This window comes from Xiphophorus hellerii, chromosome 16 (assembly GCF_003331165.1).
Source record: "Xiphophorus hellerii strain 12219 chromosome 16, Xiphophorus_hellerii-4.1, whole genome shotgun sequence".
In the NCBI taxonomy this organism is placed as follows: domain Eukaryota; kingdom Metazoa; phylum Chordata; class Actinopteri; order Cyprinodontiformes; family Poeciliidae; genus Xiphophorus; species Xiphophorus hellerii.
The window spans coordinates 20,702,248-20,724,085 of NC_045687.1; the positions used below are offsets into that span (position 1 = coordinate 20,702,248).

The following is a 21,838-nucleotide window of genomic DNA, read 5'->3' on the forward strand; positions in this document are numbered from 1 at the left end:
TGGTTTTTGGTACATACAATAACAATTGAAGTTAGCAGTTACTTGTTTGTGCTCTGAAATGGCAGTATGTATGCATGCGTGGAAAATGCATAACTCCCTTTACAGGAGCGACTTCAACCACTCCAGACTTATACTGTAAAGGAGCGGACTGCAGGCTGGCTAAAGCAGATGGTTAGCTTAATGTCAATGCATACTGCATGTGATTTTAAATGACATATGAAAATTATGCATTGTCTATTTAAAAAAAAAGAGCAGAAAAATGAGAAGCAATACAATTCAAAAATCTTAACTATTTCAGAAATTGTTTATTCTTTTGCTTCGGTGAAGTCGCTGCTTCCAAAACCAGAATACTTCATGCTATATAGCTAAGGTGACATACTATTTACAATCTTAAAATTAATTTAGGCTTTCTTTAAGACTAACAAAGTGTCAGGAGAAAACAAAGGTTTTTGCTAAATGAGTTGCTGTATAGAATGAATTTTTACTTTTAGTAACAAGAAATTTTATTGGTTTAAAAAAAAAAATAAATAAATAAAAGACAACCTTTTTTAATAATTGCATTTTATTAATTGAAAACAAAAAAAAAAACGCAAAAAAAAAATTAAAATAAAATAAAAGCAAAAACAGTGTCATTATGCAAGACAAGGAGAAAGAGACACAACAGTTCCTTGATGGTGAGGGCAAAAAAGGTGAAGGTGGGCTGATGTAGGAGGGCAGGAGGCTGAGGTTTTTTTTTCTTTTTTTTTTTTTCCTTTTTTAAAATCAGATGGGACATCTTGGATTATTTACATTTATTATCAATACAGATCCAGAGCAGTGGTGGTGGGGTTTGGGGTGGCAACGGTGGGGGGGGGGGGCTCATGGTAGCAGATCAGAGACACAAACACCAGAGAGAAAGGCACTATCCAGAGAGAACGAGAAACTGAAACCAAAATAAGGTGAACACAAAACAGTAAATCAAAAACGCACACTGGAACGGACGGAAAAAAAATAATAAAAATTAGAATGTTCGGGGGGAAAAAAAGAAAAGAAAGTGCTTGACCACACACCACATTAAAAAACACAAAAACAAAACAAATTGTTTTTTTACATTATTTCAGCTGATCTCTCAACTTTTAGCATTAAAAAGAAAACAAAAACAATCTCAGTTTTCCAAAGTGTGAATCTGCCACCTGCAGGTCTCACGACGCGATTATCCAAACTCAGCCCCTTTTGTTGCTTTGCAGGAGAGTGTCTGCTAACGCATGCATTTAATGTGTCTGAATGTGACCGTTAACTACCTGTACATATAGACCACTCTCTCAATCTCTCTAGAAATGAATATTGACAACACTACTACTTCAGCATGTCTTGTTTCTTTTTTAAAATCCCTTGTGGTGGTTGTATGGTTCAGTTTCTCCGACCGTGCTTCCCTCATATTTGCCTGTCGGTGCGGTCAGCTACATTCACTGCCCAAAAAACAGAAAAAAAAACAAAAAACCCCAGCGTGGCTCGCGATCGGTGCGTTAGCTGCGGCCGGCCTTTTTCCAGCGCTCTCTGCTGGTCGCCGTTGGCTTCCTGACCAGACCGAACTCCTTCAGAGGACTAAACTTTACCGTACTTGCATGACAAAGCCAAGAAATCTTCTGAAATCGGAAGTTACGAAGCCTAAGAAGAAAAAAAAAAAAAAAACGTCGCGTAACCTCGGATAAGTTAAAGAAAAAGAAAATCAATGTCGACAGTTATCACATTCTAGAGCTACTAGGTCTTATCTAAGCTAACAAGAAGGTTGAACATAATTTACAAATGGGGGGAAAAAAAAAAAAAATTGTGAAGAGGTAAAACAGACAAACATACAAATATATAATATATATTCTTAAAAAAATGGATTCTCTCTCTATACGTGATTCATTTATAAAGTCAACAACAGACGCACAACGCTCACATGCCGACGGTCTAGAACGTGGAAACTAGCTGCGATGTCGTAGATGGCTTCGCTTCTCTGCTTTTTTTTTTGTACATTATTTAAAACGTTGTTGTTTTTTTTTAGCCTTTTCTCCATTTTTCTTTAAAACGACTTACGATGTTTAATTGGTAGACGATTCCTTGACGTGATCTTTAAAAAAACAAAACAAAACAAAAAAACAACATGCGGCAAAGAAGTAAGGAGAAAAGAAAAGGAACAGAAACAGGCAGAATGTTAAGAAGTTGAGAAGACAGAAGCAGCTGTGGGAGCGGTTCAATCATTTGGTTATCCTCACGGTTGGCGCACTAGGCTTTAGTTTAGTTTTTGTTTTGTTTGTTTTCTCTCTTCCCCCTCCCTCCTGCGTTTTGATTTCCCTCAGACAGTTCGGTCCTCGCCGAGGCGTTCAGCAGGGAGGCGAACCTTTCTCGGCGCGGAGAGAGGTCGATTCCGCTCTGCTGCCGCCCACGAAGCTACGCCTACGGCAGCTCTACTCCTGTTTTCTCTCTCTCTCTCTTTTTTCAGTTTTTTTGCCTTCTTTGTGTTCTTTTTTTTTTTTATGGTCACCATGGGATGGCCGGGGCAGGGGAGGGGGAAAAGGCAAGGGGGGGGTTGGTTGCAGGTTGGATGGCAGGGAGGATGAGGTCAAGAGCAATGATGATAATGATGGTGGTGATGGTTGCTGTTGTGTTGGTCTGAAATTTCTTTTAGAATTTTTTCCTTTTTTACATGTTCCGATTAACAGGCGTGACGTAGTTGCGGGGGAACATGCCCGTCTGGCCGTGGCAGCCTCCTTTCCACCAGTTGGGGTCGGAGTTGTCCAGGACTTGGATGAAGTCGCCGCGTCTGAAACCCAGCTCGCCTTCCTCCTGCGGGTCGAAGTCGAAGAGCGCTTGCACGTACGTCGGGTGCTGAAGGGCAAGGAGAGAGAAATGAAAGGAAAGTGGAAAAAACACGGCGCGTGAGAAACATGATGGCGATTCTGTGGCGACAGTTTCAATGTGAAGCAAGTCAAAACCGGAGAGGACACTTAGACAAATCATTTACTAGGGATGCACCGATCCACTTTTCCCCCCCCACTTCCGATACCGATATGAGGATAAATAAAAAAACTCTGAATTGACAAAAAAAAAAAAGACGTTTTTTTTAAACAGACATAAAAGTACTGAATTACAAATTTATTTAATAACTCTGCACCAGTACAGCACATTTAAATACACCTGTAGCTTCACAAGCTTGGTCAAACATGTAAAAATAACGTTTACTTTGTTTAGTGCAATTAACAGCCAAGGTAAAATTAATAATAAAGTGAAACTGACAAAAAAACTATAAGTTTGGTGAAATACATAAAAACAAATCTCTTTTTCAAATGGTTCAGAAAGAGTAATTAGGAATTCTAAATATAATAAAGTGTGAAATTGTTCAGAGCGTAAAGCATAGAATTGGTCTGAACAGATCTGTCTTTATGGATCGGACACATTGTCAACCAATCTACAATTTTTGTCCAATATTGGCAAAGAAACAGACATTAATATTGGATCAGTGCATCTCTAATCTTTTTGTCAAAAAAGGGGGTGGGAGAATAAAAAAAAACCAAACAAGATAATTTCATTTCATTTAATGTGAAATGTATTACATACACTGCCTGGCCAAAAAAAAAGTCGCCACCAAAAAATGGTCACACTCTCTAATATTTTGTTGGACCGCCTTTAGCTTTGATTACAGCCCGCATTCGCTGTGGCATTGTTTCAATAAGCTTCTGCAGTGTCACAAGATTTATTTCCATCCAGTGTTGCATTAATCTTTCACCAAGATCTTGTATTGATGATGGGAGAGTCTGACCACTGCGCAAAGCCTTCTCCAGCACATCCCAAAGATTCTCAATGGGGTTAAGGTCTGGACTCTGTGGTGGCCAATCCATGTGTGAAAAAGATGTCTCATGCTCCCTGAACCACTCTTTCACAATGTGAGCCCGATGAATCCTGGCATTGTCATCTTGGAATATGCCCGTTCCATTTGGGAAGACAAAATCCATTGATGGAATAACCTGGTCATTCAGTATATTCAGGTAGTCAGCTGACCTCATTCTTTGGGCACACAATGTTGCTGAACCTAGACCTGACCAACTGCAGCAACCCCAGATCACAGCACTGCCCCCACAGGCTTGTACAGTAGGCACTAGGCATGATGGGTGCATCACTTCACCTGCCTCTCTTCTTACCCTGATGCGCCCATCACTCTGGAACAGGGTAAATCTGGACTCATCAGACCACATGACCCTCGTCCATTCCTCCAGAGTCCAATCTTTATGCTCCCTAGCAAACTGAAGCCTTTTTTCTGGTTAGCCTTACTGATTAGAGGTTTTCTTACGGCTACACAGCTGTTCAATCCCAACCCCTTGAGTTCCCTTCGCATTGTGCGTGTGGAAATGCTTTTGCGTTCACAATTAAACATACTCCTGAGTTCTGCTGTTGTTTTTCTTCGATTTGATTTGACCAAACGTTTAAGTAATCGCCGATCACGATCATTCAGGATTTTTGTCCGACCACATTTCTTCCTGGAAGACGATGGTTCCCCACCATCCTTCCAGTTTTTAATGATGCGTTGGACAGTTCTTAACCCAGTTCTAGTAGTTTCTGCAATCTCCTTAGATGTTTTCTCTGCTTGATGCATGCCAATGATTTGACCCTTCTTAAACAGACTAACGTCTTTTCCACGACCACAGGATGTGTCTTTTGCCAGGGTTGTTTAAGAAATGAGGAGTTACTCATTGCATCAGCTGGGGTTAAATAACTTGTTGCCCGCTGAAAGATAATCGCCTATGCAGAACTTATCCAATAGGAGGCTTGTACCTATTTGCTTAGTTAAATCCAGGTGGCGACTTTTTTTTTGGCCAGGCAGTGTACAATTAAACTGAACCCCCCCCCCCAAAAAAAACAATCTGAAACAGAGAACATAAAATAGGCTGCGCTCATCCTGAGTAAAAAAACAACAAAAAAAAACTCGGTATACTTTTGTTTAAACAAAAAAAAAAAAAAAAGGTGAGATTTTGTCATCATAGTCACAATACTACATTAACACCTCCCAACTAACACACACACACAAACTCAGTCTGTGCCTTTGTCTCACCTGCAGCATCATTTCATTTCTGAGTGGTTTGGGTTGCTTCCTCTCTGCCTTCCCCTGCCGCTGGCCCTCAAACTTGCAGCCTGCAACCTAACCTAACCTAACCGCCACTAAATTTCCAGGGGTGTTTTCTGCCCGCCCCCGTCACTACCCCTTTTTAAAGCAGGTCACCCTCAAACTACAGAGTTCAAACCGTGAAAGCGATTTAGATGGAACGCAAAAAAAAAAAAAAAATCCCTCGCTGCTTCAGAGTCTGATTGGTTCGGAGAATCTGCACCGTCTTTGAAATCTGACGCGAAACAATTAGTCATTTTTTCCAATGCAACTGTTTTGGAAGAAAAAAAAAAGACACTCTAAGATCGTCACCGAATAAATAGTACTGATAAATAGTAGCTTGAATATGATAAATGATTTTTTCCCCCCTCAGCTCACTTTACCCAGCATGTAAAGATCTTCTTAGTGTATGAAGATTTATATAGAGCATGTGCATGCAAGTTGTTTGCTGCTAGCATTTTGTGGCTTGTGGTGTGTGCAGAACGTGACTCATGTTTCTTTCTCAAGGATGAATCTATACGCAATATAATACACAGAAGATCCATTTTTATATTTATATACGAGGCACAGGCTTTTTAATCAAAAAGTACACTTCAAATTCTTTTTTTTCTTAAAACACACACACACACACACACACCACTAAAAAAAGACATTAAACCAGGAAAAGTATTTGCACTTTTTTTCACTGTTCCAACCACAAATTCAATGTGTTTTTATTGGCCGTTTGTGTTACCGACCCACAGAAAGTCTAATTGTGAAATGGAGGGAAAAATATGTGGTTTGAAAATGTTTTAAATAACAACCTGAGGAGTGTGGGAAGCAACTGTATTTACTGAGCTAGTATGAATGGGAGGATGAACAAAAAGAAAATAGTTGCTGAAAGAACGCTATAAAAAGTCTGGTTTTGTGTGATGCGAGGACTGTAACAAAAATGAGGGGGACAAATGAAAAATGGATGTCGTTAGACGAGACCGAAACGGAACTTTTAGCCGAGAAGCGTTTGGCATGAGGAAACCGTTCCCACCTGTACGTTGGTGCTGTGGGGGAGACTTAATGGAGCTAAATACAGGAGCAGCATGGGAAGAAAAACAAAAGTAACAGGCTGCACAAAACTTGAGTCTGGGGCAAAGTTCAACACTAAACAACGAGCCAGAATAGCCACAAACGGTTTCGCATGTAGGTGTTGAAATGATGCAGTTAAAGTCCAGTTTTAAGCTCCACATTTTTCAGATTTCCAATATGTACAGAATATTCAAGGCCCCTGCATCGTCTTCCTTCTAGAGCTGCACCGTTCCGATATTAACATCTTTATCAGTCCAGATATTGAAAAATATTCCAGGTGGTGTATTGTGATATTTGTGCCTGATCGGAGAGGGCAGATCTAGTCAGTGTAATTCTATGCTTTATGCTCTGAGCGACATCATGCTTCATTATTTATTTTCCATTTTATTCAGAATTCCTTTCTGAATAATTTCAAAGAAGGTTTGCTGTAGTTTATTTTTGCATGTTTGACCAAAGGCAGTCAACTTATTGTTTTTTTTTTTGCCAGTATCACTTTATTATTCATTTTACATTGGCTGTTCTACTCCTGATTGCACTGACTAAACAAAGTAAAGTTGTGTTATTTGTAATTCAGTACATTTATGTCCGAGTTTAAAAAAATAAAACATTGGGCGTGCCGTGGTGGCGTAGGGGTTAGCGCGACCCACATTTGGAGGCCTCAAGTCCTCGACTCCCGGACCCGGCGACGTTTACCGCATGTCTTCCCTCCTCTCCTTCCCCCTTTCCTGTCAGCCTACTTTGTAAAAAGGGACTCTAGAGCCCACAAAAAGACCCCCCTGGAGGGGTAAAAAAAAACAACAAAAAAAACATTCTCAGTCAATTCAGCAATGTTTTTCTGTATCGGATCGGTATCGGCTGACAAACATCAAATATCGGTATCGGAAGGGAGAAAAAGTGGAGTCGTGCGTCTCTACTTCCTGCCATGTCACAATTCAGCCCTATGCATTTGGTCCATCCAATACAAAAAATTAGATAAAATAAAAACACACCAGGAAAAAAAAGTTATAAATTTAAGGTTACAAATACTTCTGCAAAGAAGATAAATTATACCAAGTTCATTAAAAGTCAATGTAATCTGACTTGGTGGTTAAATGAGCAATCCTCTGCAAACCTTTTAACCTTTTTTCAAAAAAAAAAAAAAAACCCTAAAAAACTAATATTTAGTTTCTGTCACTGTACAAGAACTGTTTCAAACAGTTAACAGTTAAGGATGCGTCACAGGGTGTCATTTCCTACCTGGGTGATCTGCTCTATGTCTCGCAGGAAGATTTGCTGATTGCGGGAGACTGAAGTCGTGCGGTGGTAATCCACCAGCTCGTTGAGCGAGTTGAACTTCACCACCCAGAGGAAATACTTCCCAGCCCCGTCACGAAGGACCTTGAAATGCTGGACATCATTACCAAACCTGGAAAAAGATAACGGTGCAAAATTATAAACAAAAAAAAAAACAAACAAAAGAAGAAAAAAAGCAAAAACCAATTATCCCACAGTGGTGATAAGATGCACTGCATGCTACAGAGTAATTTTTGTTTTTAATCATCTGCCTGAATGATTTGAAAAGCGTCTGGAAAGTAATTATAGTTCTTAAGTCTAGCACTCAAAACAAATCGAAGAAACATCGGTGACATCATGGCGGCATCGCCAGATTAAGGAAATGACTCAACCACGGCAAATATAAAAGTTCTTAGACCCAGCATATAAAGCGCTAGAAGCAGGAAATAAAAGCTGAGTTCCGAGGAAACTGAACCCTGACTCATATATGCCATGTGTGTGACATCTGACATTAGACTTTGCTCTACTCACTTCACCGACAGGGAGAAGTCTCCTGGCGCACTCTCGCTCTCTCGGATGAGAAAAGCCCCGTCGTGCCTCTGTTTGTTTAGCATCTCCTCTGCTTTGGCGCGGGGAATCTTCCCGAAGAACCACCTGCAGAGGAAAACGCCACACACACAAAAAAAGGGGGAGAAAAAAAAAGGGCACAAATATAATTTTACTGCCGTCATCAAAAGCCACCTCTGTCACCGTACTGTAGAAATTTGACTGCATACAAACAAATGGATTTAGCTTCAGGTTGACCTTTTTGGGAGAAAAAAAAACTTGAAGGAAATCCTGCTGGTCAACAGGTAGGAAGCTATAAACCCAAGATTTAAAATGGAGGAGCTGACATTCAAGCAGGAAACGAGTCCATTTGCTTTACATTGGTTCGGTTTCGTGTCAAAGCTCGTATATTTAGCCGTGTTTCGCTCCTGGACGGAGCCACAGCAGCCAATAACAATTTAATTCTCCTGCGTAGAACGAGCTTCTGCATTTTCTTTTTTCCCCCTCAGTGAATGTCCTCCTATGTCCTCCTTAAACTCCAAGTCATGCTGAGTAGGAGGGATGGCTGGAAATTCAGCCTGCACTGATTGCAGTTTTCTGACGAATCGCCAATCTTCAAACAGCCTGAGCTGCTGATTCCGATTCTGGACGATACTGATTTGTTTTTGTCTGAAAAGCTGCTAAATATAGCAACATAGTTGCTAAGTTGTCAACAGTGAGGTGACTATTGTTAATCATGGGCGGGTCTGTCTGTCAGTCATTTCTCACAGCAGAGACAAACAAGCCTGTGGCTGATTTTTTGCATCTTTGCAAAAGCAAATAAGATCAGTGGATAAGATCAATTTCACAATTAGTTGACTATTATTGCTATAATTGATAATCAAGATTAATCTAATTAATCCAATTAATCCTGATCAATCAGGATTAATAAGTTGATGCCATCAAATGTTTATTGTTTCTACCTGCCCTTTCACACATTAGTGACTTGATGCAGGCATAATAAACTGAACTTAATTGCACTGTTTGTTTTTTTAACCAGTATTAGTTTGGAATCTACGTATGTATGACTATGAATCTGGGTTAAAACATTTTAAGGAAGCACCTTGAGGAGACATTTGTGACAAATCGAAACAGAATTTAACTGAACTGATGTCGTCACCATGTTGTAACATGCATGAAATCAAGCGAGAGAGAGAGAGAAAAAAACAACCTTTTAATCGAATGAATCATGATTAATCGATTATAGAAATAATTGTCAATGTAGTAATCAATTAAACATTACATGGAGGAAAAAAAGAGACTCAAAAATGACAATTTGCTGAAAGAACAGTCATATTTAATTAAGTCAAATAGATACATTTTGCACTTAAGACAAAAAACCGTCTTTGTCTGGAAATATGTTCCTCTCAGAACTTAACTGACATTCTTCAGCTTCCCCTGGTTAAAATTTTAAGTCTATTAAGCACATTTTGCTATCCACTAATTAATAATAAAATAATAAAAATAAATAATAATAATAATAATAAAAAGAGTATTTTAGTAGAGTTTTTTTTTTTTTTTAGCTGCAGGCGAACTGTTGCTACAAATGATCACACATACACCAAAAGGAATACCATGTTGTTGTATTTCAGGCAATAAAATGTTCATTTTCTCATTTTTGAAAAAAATCCTTACTTGCATCTTTTAATGCATTTCTAATCTTGCACAAAAAACACTTATGTGGTTAAATAAAAAACCTGCAAAATGTTCAATTAAAAAAAAAAAAAAAAAAAATCTTGTTATTCGATTAATCGTCAGAATAATCCATGACTAAACAATCGTTAGCTGCAGCCTTAAATCAAATGATAAGAATCAGTGCTTTCCTCCCATTGGAAACATGCACAGGTCTGTTTGAGGCATAGCTGGAAAAGCTGCAGCTTTAACCATCCCAGCACCGACTGTTCTAATGAAGCTGTCCTTCAACTCACCCACAGCCAGACTAGTTATGTAACGATAATGGCAAAGCGAGTTTTATGGCTTCACAGATTTGAAAACAGAACAACCTGTATGCTTCATGGTCTGCAATGAACCGAGCAACATAATTATTTCTGCTTAAATCAGGTTTAAGCCATTAAAAGTGGTGTGAACTCAATTGATCTGCTCTGAGATTTACAACCAAGACAAATTATGTTAAGTCTTTAGACTTGTGTAAATAGCCAGACGTCATCCAAAAGCTGGGATCCTGGCTACCTCAAACGTCGCTGGGAATCAGTGATGAACTGGCCAACTCTTAATCCACTTTGCATCTCAGCTTGGCAGGACAGAAAGTCTGCACATACTCCCTTTCCCTGTTAGATCAGCCTGATAGCAGAGCAATTAATGCACCCAAAATTAAAGACAGAAAAAGAAGAAGAAAATAAAGAAGTTTAAAACCAGAACTACAATCGGCAACATACATGCTGCTGTTATGGCTACACACAAACACACACACACACACACACACGTTTTCATGAGTGACAAAACGCAATCATTGTTCAACAGGGTCAAAGATCTGTCTACAGACAGGCATGACTGATTGGGTGCTGAATCACACCATTGTGCTCTGTTACACAGCAAAGCAGTGTAAGCATGTCTATAGGGTCGTGTGGAAGCCTGGTACATTTGGAGCAGATTGTTAATATGACTGGAAAACTCCACAACACAAACAAAGGGTTAAAAAAAACAAACAAAACAAAAGACATCAGGCCAGGTCATGACCACAACTATCCCCCCCCCCCCAAAAAAAAAATACAGCCAGAGGTTCAAAAAGTATTGCTTCAAAGAATAATTATCTAACAAAATGGTCTAGTGAAAGTCCACGTGTTGAACAGCTGATGTTTACAGGTAGTGGAGCAGATGATTTAATATTTCACAAGTGGATACAAGAGCATAAGTTGGCACAGATGTTCCAAGGGGTTTGCTATTAGAACAAAAAAAAAAAAAACCCAAAACATGATTACAAAGGAAAATTAGTTTTAGTGTTAAAAAAAATACATAATTGGGACCCCTTCGTCCTTTAAGAAATAATAGAAAAAGAAAAAAAAATCACTTATTGATCATTTTTTTTGATCTTGAAACTATTTTTGTTGAACAAGTTTTCAAGATGGGCATTTCCTGTGATTAATGAGTTTGCTGTCAAGCCATGCATATTTACATTTTGAACCATAAAAACCCTGAATATTTTCCTGATTTTTCAAAATGGCAGCCATTGCTCACCATCCAGTTGGACAAAGAAAGTCATTCAGTCTGCTACAGTCTTATGGTTTCAGGCTTGATGTTTATTTTGCGATTAATAAGTGACAGAGGACAATACAGAGGAGGTCGATTAGCTAATTTATAGCTAATCGACTTTATAGCTAATAACACTTGCGCTGCTGATGGTCTTTCAGAGAGTTAGTGTGAGAGTCGCCTTTATTTTCTTCTAACTGAACCAAACCACACGAAATCCTGCAGCACATCTACATGTTAAGGTTGTCAAAGTCAAGCTAGCATAACCAACCTTGTAACGCGTCTGTAGGCTGGAATCTACAAGATATCGGCTATTACTGTCATTAACATAAAGGTGTTTTTTTTTTTAAAGTAAAATTGGCTAAAAGTCTGGGACAACACAATAGGTTAATATTAGAGTGCTAAATAACCAAGCTCTGCTACTTAGCTGGTTAATATTAGCAAAGCAAGATGTGATATCTTGTGGAAAAAGCAAAATCAACTTATCCAGTGTTTTGATGTAAACTCTTAAAATAACCTACTGTTTAATCTAAAAAAAAAATACTTAAACTTGATCTGTCAACTTTAGCCTGAAGTGGCTTTTAAATATTTTCTTAAATGTCTTTAAAAAAAAAAGCTTTTCAACTGCCAACACCATTATTGGCTGTGTTCAATAACCGGCCCCCCGATCCCCCATAAAACAAAACAAATATTGATATTAAATCTGTGATATGATTTATTATATAAAATTTATTTATTTTTGTTAAAATATTTTGATAATGATATTTTGACCAAAAAGTAATAAAACAATGAATCTCTCTTATCGGCTCTTGACTGGTTGTAACGTTCGAGTCTATTTTCAACCATTAATGCACATTTCAACCGGAGATGTTTATCAAAAACCAAACAATACATCTACAGAGAGCAACCCTATCTAATTTTGTTGCAACAAATCCCAGGCTACATATAAACAAATGAACCACGGCTCTTCTTACTATAAAGTACAAGGGGTGGCGGTCCAAATATTTCACTGCTAAGACAACAACTGGCCAGCAGCACCGACGAACAGAGAGAAATAAGAGTAAAAAAGGACACGCCCAGCAGAGTGAGAGCCATCCTTCCACAAAGTTACTTCTGACGGCACCGCAGCAACGATGCAGTGAGGTCAATATTCAATCAAGTGTAAGAGGCTCTGAGCACATTATTAAACAGAGAGGTAATCTGGCACTCAATGTGGGTCCAGAGGGAAACGTGTCCAAGGATCCTGCCAAGATTTATCTGGAGAGGCTGCAGGCAAACTCTACCGCATGCAACTGGTTCTTAGTCCAAAATGTAAAGCTTTTATCAACAGATGTGTGTTTTCGATGATCTGATGCGACAGCAAAAGCTACCAATTTCTTGCATTCGGAGGTTGCTGTGTAAAATGCTCAAAAGCTATTAAGAACCTCTGGTTGGCTCCTTAAAGCAAGTCTTGTAGAATTTTCAGCTTTGGATGCTAAAATTTAATGGAAATTCACAAGTCAACCCATCTTCATCTATTATTATTCTCAAAGCAACAATCAACCGCTGTCACCAATCAAGCATTTTGAAAACTCTCCATATAAAAAAAAAAGAAAAGCAAGATGCAGCATCATGGTGACAAAGTTAAAAAAAGAAGAAGAAAAATCTAACTATTTGAAAAAAGTACAACAATCACAATCAGAGATGTTACATTTGTAGACGCAGAAGTAAAAGTAACTCTAAATTTTTTGAAGAGAGTCATTTAAGAGGGAAAAAAAAACTAGGCCTGCTGTTTGTCATTAAAATTGCAAAGCTCCGATTTGGCTCTTCTTTTAATATTTTGATAAATATTACTATTAAAAAATTATTAACGGAAAAACAGATTGGTTGAAGGGGCTATGTCAAACATTTTATTCAAATCTCTGTTATTTTTACCTGTTCCACTTCAACTCAGATTGATAAATGTTGATTTCTGAACTTTAAATCTACATGAATACTGTGTCCAATAAAACCAGTTTTTAAAAGGCTCTGCTCAGCATCAGAGGACACACACCGAGTAGTCGGATTTGCATTTTTCCAAAACAGAGCTCATTGTTTGTCAATACTTTTGCTAGGCTAACATACCATTTTAAAACGTGAGCAGCCTGACCGTACCATAAGCTTTGTCAGAGTGATTAGAAGACACTTTTACTGCTGGACTTTTCACATTTATCTGTGGTTGGAAGGAGTTTCAAAGTCTGACTCATTGTTAGCCACCGTATTATACGGCTGAAAACAGCGATTAAAAATGCATTTTAAAATATGAACACCACAAATCATAAATCACGGTGAAAATATTGATGCATTACTTTTATTTTATGACGTCCAGATCTACAATAAACCAAATGCAGCAGGGTTCTTTCTGATAAGCGCGTTAAAAAGGAAAATTAATGACACACTTCTTAAACAAACACTACAGCTACATTTAATACTTACGGATGGGCTTTCATCTCTATGTAATTCTTGGGAATGAATCCATCTTTCCCATTTAGTTCTGCTTTATACCAGTTCTGATCGCACTCTTCATTTAACACCTGAAAGCACAGAAAGAAAAAAATAAAATAAAAGTCAGTCAAATTCTGTCCAAACAAAATGCTGAAGGTACAGAAATTTGTGTCTTTACCTTGATAAACAGGAGGCTAAAACATGACAATATGGCAACTGAATTTAATTGGTGAAAGAATGAAGTGGAGAAATTTGTTTCAAAAGAGAGACTTTTGTGGAAAAGCTACTCAAGCTTTTTTTCTTTTTCTTTTAAAAAGCAGAGTCTGTCATAAATTGTCCAGGGAGAAACACTGGAAGCTATCCTTTTACAATGCAAAACAGAAAAAGAAATGTTTTATTCATTGGATGCAACCTCCACCAACCATGTTATGTCGCCTCAGTTTACAGAGCTAAGTTTGTATTTAACATTTTCTCCTTCCCTTTGCTCCATTTTCCATCTCGTTTACTAAACACACAAAGAACAGCAGAAGGAACCGAGGTGGCAGACCTCTAGGAATCCAAATATCTTCAGGGATGATAGACGGCCCTAAAATTTATCACATGCAAGTTTACACGACGTGCTCAACCGTTGTCTGTCTGCTCCTGTTTACCTCATTGAGAGAGTTTGATGGATTAGCTTAGCTTTCCCGCATTTTCCACTGAATACACAAATAAAAATCCGAAAGAAAAAAAACGGCTTTTTACACATTTCCATGTCTTAATTCTGTACTTTCCCACTTACAAGTAGAAAAGGTTCAATAAAAGTAGGCATAAACAGATAAATGTATTGAAAAATGGGATACAATTTTTAGGCAATAAAGTAGGGATGCATGGTCTATCAATAACATTGGTATCGGCCGATAACATCAGTATCGGTCTAAAAAATGAAAAAAAAAAAAAAACTGGGCTGATTTTAACAATCGATGTTCATTTCTATCTTGTTGGAGAGAGGTTGGTCATGTGATTGTAAAGAGTAGCTGCGTTTCCATTGCAAAAGGTTGTCAATATTCTGCCAATGTTGAAAAAACAAAACAAAAAACAAAGCAAAAAAAACAAAAAAACACGACTTTGTAATTGCTGCATTTCTGCTAAATAAATATGCTAAATGCAATTAAAATCGTATGCAAAGTAAGTTTCTTCATGCGATAAGACGTGAAAAAAAACAAACAATTGCTGTGCAATCGTCTTCAGACCACTTCCTGTCGTCTACCGTCTTTTCCGCCAGCAGTAACATCCGGTTGTTGATCACGTCACTCGTGTGATGCGGAGACGGTATGGCAGTTTTCCGAAACACACTTTCGATACAGCCGAAAAACCAAAACTGCAAAAGCTTACTGAATTTTTTATTTTTTTTTTGAATTGGTGCATTTCCATTAAGCAAATTTATTTTTGTATTTTGAGCAATTTTAAGGTCAATGGAAACACAGCTGGTGATGCAGCAAAGGATTGTGGGGAGTTTAACTGAAGCATAGAAGCTGTGGTGAAGTCAGCACCGTGGGGTTTTTTGCCCAAAGGTGTCAAAGGGTAGTGAAATTTATATAGTATAGGTAATTACTGGCCATAAAAGCAATATTTATATCGGATACCAACATCAGCTTAAATTTTCATATCGGTGCATCCCTAAAATAAAGTAAAGAAAACCTGTATTCAGTTTTTTTTTTCCCAATTCTTATCCAGACCTTAAATTCCCTTTTTTTCTCTCCCAAAACTGACTATGAACCCTGAGGAATGTGTGGTTTTTTTGTGTGTCCTAATTAGACTCACTGCTTATCGTGTTAAGAGACAGAGGCTGCAAGTGTGAGGTCTAGGCTGAACTTTCCTAAATAAAACCAAGACAGCAGAAGTGTACCAGGGTGAACGAGAAACATAAAATAAAAAGAAACATAATATTAAAGGAAAAGTCTGCCATTTTCTCATTCTATTGCCTCTTAAATGCATAATCCACGGTTTGCCAATCCCAGCTGTTGGTTTGGTTAATGTGCCCGTCGAGTGACTGCGGTCTACTTGCTCCTTTGACCCCTCAGAATGCCAGCTGTCCCTGGTCTTCCCCCAGCTGCTAATTCTGCATAAGACCAGCATTACAGGATGAGGGAGTGGCCCTGGACCAGAACCAAAAATGAGCCATAAGCAGAAGTGGGTCAAAGTACATGTGTCCGTATTTACACGTGAGACACTGAGGCAGGTACTTTGGTCAAGTCTGAGCCAAACAGACATTTTCACATGCAAGTAAAAGAAAGCTTATAAAACAAAAAGTCGCAGAGAAATAAATCACAAACACATGTAAGAGTTACTAGGTCGCACTAACACTACTCTTCAGTGTGGAAGTTATTAATGCCTGAAGACTCAAAGTTAGCTCCAGTAACGTGTTTAAGCATGAAGATGAAACTGAAGTGTAAGAAACCATTTTACAAAACAAGAACCCCATCTAACCGAAGCCTGTTGGATCCTCATTCTGGCTGCTACAAATAGCTAAACCTTGACAGGTGCTGGTAGTTTGGCTTCTTTGCCATTTTGTATTTAAACACTGTTAGTCGTTACATCAACAGGTAAAGCATTTTGTTAAGGCTTGCAATCCCAACCATGCTAATATACTTATAGCAGTAATAACTTACTACAGTTATTATGAATGCTAATCACCGTCCTGATACTAAACAATGTATAATGTCAAATCCAAATAGTTTTCTCTTTTTCCCTCGCAACTTGTCCTCTGCATATCATAGAATGATATGAAAAGCTTTTTTAAGAGCTTTTCTTAAAAAAATTTAATTGATAGAAAAAAAAAGCATGAGGCTCGTGACCCTGACTTTTGGTTGAGCTAACCAAAATTTTAACTGAGTCAGCATCAAGGGCCGATTATGTTATCTTTCACACCATTTAGAAAATGCACACGTTCGCACATTGCCATTTTTAGTATTTAGCTTATTTTCTCAAGAGGTTCTCAAAGACCCCACACATGCATTTCTGTGACCCCAAGTGAGGTCTTGTCCCAATTTGGGAACTACAACACTTTGTCAAAACATTTGTTTTCTGCTTTGGCAACAAAATTATTTTCCAAGGTGCACATTTACCAGCTTTTCTTAAAAAAAAAAAAAAAAAAAAAAGTCCTGCATGTGTACAGTAAAGCTAAACTTGAGGGATAGTCCAGTGCCTGGAGCGCACAGTCATGAGCATCATGTGACGCTCTGAGTGACCGCCTGGCTTTAGCTCTGAATGCTGAAGTGAAACTAATCCAAAGATTCAGGTTCATCATGAAGTCTGCCTTCTGTGAGGTGGGAAGCGGGGGTTTGGGAGCCTTGAGAGGAAAATCTGTGGAATATCTGAATAATTTTTATATATTTTAGGCTTAAAATGTGTTGGAGTTACAACCTTGAGGACGGAAAACCAAAAGTTGCTTTTACTGCATTTTGAGTGCAGACAAGGAGTCAAGGGGAATGTCTGTTAAAAAAAAAAAACAAAAAACAAAAAAAACTAAATTCTGCACTAGAGGAGTTTTAAATAATATTCATGGAGTATAATTCTGAAGTTACTACAGCAACACACTGCAGACCTCAACATATATGGTAAAAATTTTTTTTTGATGTAATCTTCCACCAGCGGAGGAAGTTTTGTCGAGCGGTTCCTGAAACGCTAGGCTAATTCTGGCATGCTTCCTCCATGTTTTGATCGGACTTGTTAATAATTCACCTCATTACATAATTTGGCGCAGTTCCCGTCGACGTGCGTGTCCGGAAATTTGCATAAAAACTTGTTCTTCTGCTTCAGCGGTCTTGCTTTGGAGGTTGTAAAAATATAACAACTCGTGTTCGGGTTGCACCAAGCAGCTCGTCCTACACCGTACATGATTGGATCATATCCAGAGCATTTTGTAAAGTGCACAAACTTCTGACCACTTCTTTATGCGTCAAAAAAAAAAGTGATGCAGGCTCATGTGGAGAAAAAAAAAAAAGGAAATAATATTTGCTAGGATGGCTTTTTTCTTTTCTTCTTAAAAAAAAAAAAGACAGGAACTGCATTTTTGTCTTGTGTGAACTTGGGAGCTCCAAACCAAACCACTTCCATTCACTCATCTGATTTTTTTTTTTTTTTGGGGGGGGCCTTTTTAATCTGGTTGAAGCACAATAGTTGTAGGAGTTTCACTTTGACAGGCTAAGGTCGAGGCCAGGGATTATCTCCTCCACAGCTGCCACTGTCCCCCCCCTCCCCCTCCCCCCTTCAAAACCATGCAATCTAAAAATAATATAGCATTTCTAGCCACAAACCCATGTGTGTGTCAAACATGAGTATGTGCCACATCATTCTCAAGCGTGAAACTTATTAGTCAGGAAGTCCTGCGAAAATATTCACTCGAATAATCTGATGAATCACATGCAGAGACACCAGCTTGATGTTTTTCGGCTTTAGCAAATTTCGAGTGATATGGGGAAAGAAAGGAGAGAGAGTTGCAGCACAAAATGATTCCTTTCTTTTGCTTCCTTCTAGTGCAAGGTCAGTGACACGTGTGTGGCTGTTGTAGTTTATCCTACAATAGACCAGTGTTTATTCTGTGCCTGGCAAGACTTGGGGACCTTTGCGTTTGTTTAGATTTCGGCAGGATATGAGCGCCGAGTATAAGACTATTAAACTAGACCTATATTTGTCCTTCCTGGCAACCTCATGCAACTGTCATGAGGCGTTGGAGAACTACATGTTGCTCAGCGATGCATTCAATGTAAAAGTTGCAGTTGCAGAGATGAAGAAAAATCTGATCAACCTGAAATAAACCAGGAGCAGGGATTACCTTGAGTATGAATTAATCGGGACTTTTGCAGCGGGTCAGACCCAAGCATCAAGACAGATGAGCTAAAGCTTCACCGGGACCTTCGAGTCCAAAGCCTACTGCGCCCAAAACGCTGGGTTTAATGGACCTGTCAAAGCTCCTTATGTCGCCTGTTTGCACACAATAAAGCAATCTTGATGTCCATAAAGAAGTGCTTGCTCATTTACTCAGGCGGTGCAGAAGTTACAACTACCATATGCGGAGTGGAACTGCGGCTGTTACGGAGTTTTACAGTCGTATCCGGGTAATTGGAGTCACAAAACAGTGCGATATGTAATAATGGAAGGACCAGACAAAGATAACTGAACACATTAGCAGCAGGAGCAGCGAGCCGTTTGTTCCAGTCAGAGCCGTTTCTCCTAATAGCGGCTTATATGTTGAGCAGCTTCAGCTTAAAACAGACCCTACAGGCAAAAAACATTCATTCACTTCATTTTCGCTTCAAATTTTTAACTCAAGTTTTCAAAGATTATTTGGACTCCAAACAACACAGTGCCTTAAGAGCGCTTTCGTTTTGGATCTTAAAATTCCCAATGAAAAGGCTTTTGAAGATGCTTCCGTCTTCACTGTAAGCAAAAAGAAAATGGATAAACAATCATTCAGGTATACGTATGCTAGTTTGTCATATTTCCTGTGTCATTACCGATGGGAGTTCAAATATTTACACTGATGTCTTGTGTAATTTTGCTGGGGCAAAATCAATACGGTGCTACTAGATACAGCTGTCAGTGTCAATGTTAGAAAGTAATGTTGGTGTTGAGCTGTCAAATTTGTTTTGTTGTTTTTGTTAGGAAAGATCCAAAGTTGTTAGCGTAATGATGCTAACGAATGCCTTTTAAAAATCCTTAGAAACTGAACTTCATGTTCATGGATCTCAGCAACTTCTTCAAGGTTAGCTATCATGGCTAACTAGAGAGGCGAATCTCTCATTGCTTAGTGACTCAATTCGGATTTTTTATGAATGTAATGCAGTTAACAATAGGCATAAAAAAAGAAGCGTAAAAAAAGAAGAAAACCCCCCCCATCTATTTAAAACAACCCTATAAGGTTCCATACTGGTATATACTCACTAGTAGAAGTGGCAACATTTACAACTTCAGTCCAAAGACAAGCTCCGCCCCCAGAAAGCTAACTTTCTGCAGCATTTAGCAAACACCTGGTGAAACTATGCGTCTGCTTAAGCTATCATACAAACTACTACTCAGTCCAACACTGCCAAGAAGCAGCAAGGCAGCAAAGCTTTGTTGTGAGGAAATGATGGAGGGGTGGGAGTTTCTTAAAGAGACAAAGGCCAATTTCAAGGTGTCAGATATAGCTATGATGCAAGGTCAAATTTATTTCCATCGTTATTTTTTGATCTAGCAGCATTGGCATAACAACTGGAGAACACAGTTACTTGATTGTGACTTTTTAAAGTAAATCTTTGTGGCTGACTGGAACCATTCGTCTATTAAAGTATTTCTTAGAAAGGAGAAGCAAGAAGGAAAAAAATAAGAAAAAAATCACATCCAAAACAGGACAGGCAAGCTAGCATCATCCTTTTCAACTGGAACTGAATGAGAGAATGAAGTAATATCTCACCCATCACTATTTATACAAACATCAAGTGTTTATGATTCACGCTTTATAATCAGAAGTGTCAGAAAACAAAGCCACCACACACACACTTTTCTATCTTCACAAGAACTTTCTTTTGGCTTCCTTTAACTTTTCATCTGAAATTTACCCTAAACATAACCTAAACTCAACTCGCACCACATCGCCACACAACCACAGTTGACAAAGTATAACTGAAGTCCTGCAGGAAATTGCGGCTTGGCATTTTGACACACTAACTGACCACAACTCAATAAAAAAGTGCGCACCATCAGAAGACAAGCTAAGCTCCTGTTTGCCCCAGCCTTTGCACTCGGCAGCCAACTACTTAGGAGCTTGAATTTTGGATTAAAGAACGAATCTGCTGCCATGCTGGAACGCCACCTCGGCCCAACTCATGCAAACACAAACGAATTGACCTAAAACGTTTTTATATACCTTAATTTTCCCAAGCTTAACATTGAAATCAAGATGAATAAAAAGAGGAACACCCTATTAAAACATTTTTTTTTGCTCAGTAAAAATTACACCAACTTTAGGGAAATAAAGTAGAATTTTATCTTCAGTCGAGGATCTGTGGGTTAGCAGGAAGTAAGATTTCATCGTCAAACAATTGTAATAAAACAACAACAAAGTGATTATTTCTTATGTACAGACAGCAGTGAGGATCCCAGTGACAGTTTTAGATCTTTGAATGATTCACGCCCACAGCAAGAGACGATGACTGCGGGATTAAGTCTTCAAAATGGGTGATGAAGCATTAGTGTGCTGATTTAAAATATCCTGGAGGTGTTAGGATGAATGTTAAGACGCATTTAAAAAAACAAGACGATAATGGACCGCTGCCACGTTAGACCACAAAGTCAGAGCTTCACAAAGCGAACGTTCCACCTTTAAACTAAACGGCCAAAACAAACTGAATGCAACCTTTTCTCCTGGGCAACTTAAATACAGCCATCGTTCTGTTCTTTGTTCAGCTTGAGACGAGTTATACACATGGTCACTTTTAGAAGCAAGGGAACGAATGAACTTTACACTAAATTGAGAAGTGAGAAAAAAAAATAAAAATACAACCTTAAATCGATGTGAGGTGTGTTAGTATTGGAGCCACCGCTGGGTTTAGAAGGTATTAACACCAATCTTGTAGCCGTTCGCTGCAAAGTGCAGCTTTACTAAACAGCTGTTGTTTTAACGCCAAGAGCCTTTAATGCTAGCATCTGAAATCTGCATAATCCGGACCATTCTACTTTCATTTGTGTGGTAAAATATAGGCCACTTTAGCCAGATTAGCAAATCGAACTGTGAAGGGGGGGGGGAAAAAATCCCATCAAACTAGTTTCTGTTTGGACTGTTCTCGTTAGACGGAAAAGGGAGAAAATGTGTGTAAAGAACACGCAGAGAGAATAATTTAATCTTTAAATACAGCAGCTGACGTCTTTATGGCACATCTGCAGGGAGTGATATGGAGATGAGGAGTGAGACCTAATTACAGTTCTCTGGTTTGACACTCAGGGGATAAGTACAGGGAAAAGAAAAAAAAAAAAAAAAAAGACTGTTGAGGAAAGACGGGAAAAAAAGCAACATGCAAATAAAATGCAAGCAAGAGCAACACAAAGCAAACAGAACCACTTTGTGATCAGTTCAGGGACCTAAAGGTTAAGAAAAGAAGAGAGGGC

General features: G+C 38.6%; 1 protein-coding gene across 1 annotated transcript in view; it reads right to left on the reverse strand.

Moving 5' to 3' along the window:
- Positions 1–748: 748 nt before the first annotated feature.
- Positions 749–21,838, reverse strand: part of grb2b (growth factor receptor-bound protein 2b) — a 33,716-nt gene continuing 12,626 nt past the window's right edge. The window contains exons 3-6 of the mRNA XM_032587668.1: positions 13,703–13,800; positions 7,988–8,110; positions 7,421–7,589; positions 749–2,853 (exon numbers count right to left, since the gene is read on the reverse strand). Of these exons, the coding sequence (XP_032443559.1) occupies positions 2,668–2,853; positions 7,421–7,589; positions 7,988–8,110; positions 13,703–13,800 (576 nt within the window). The 3' untranslated portion in view covers positions 749–2,667. The remainder of the gene's footprint in view (positions 2,854–7,420; positions 7,590–7,987; positions 8,111–13,702; positions 13,801–21,838) is intronic.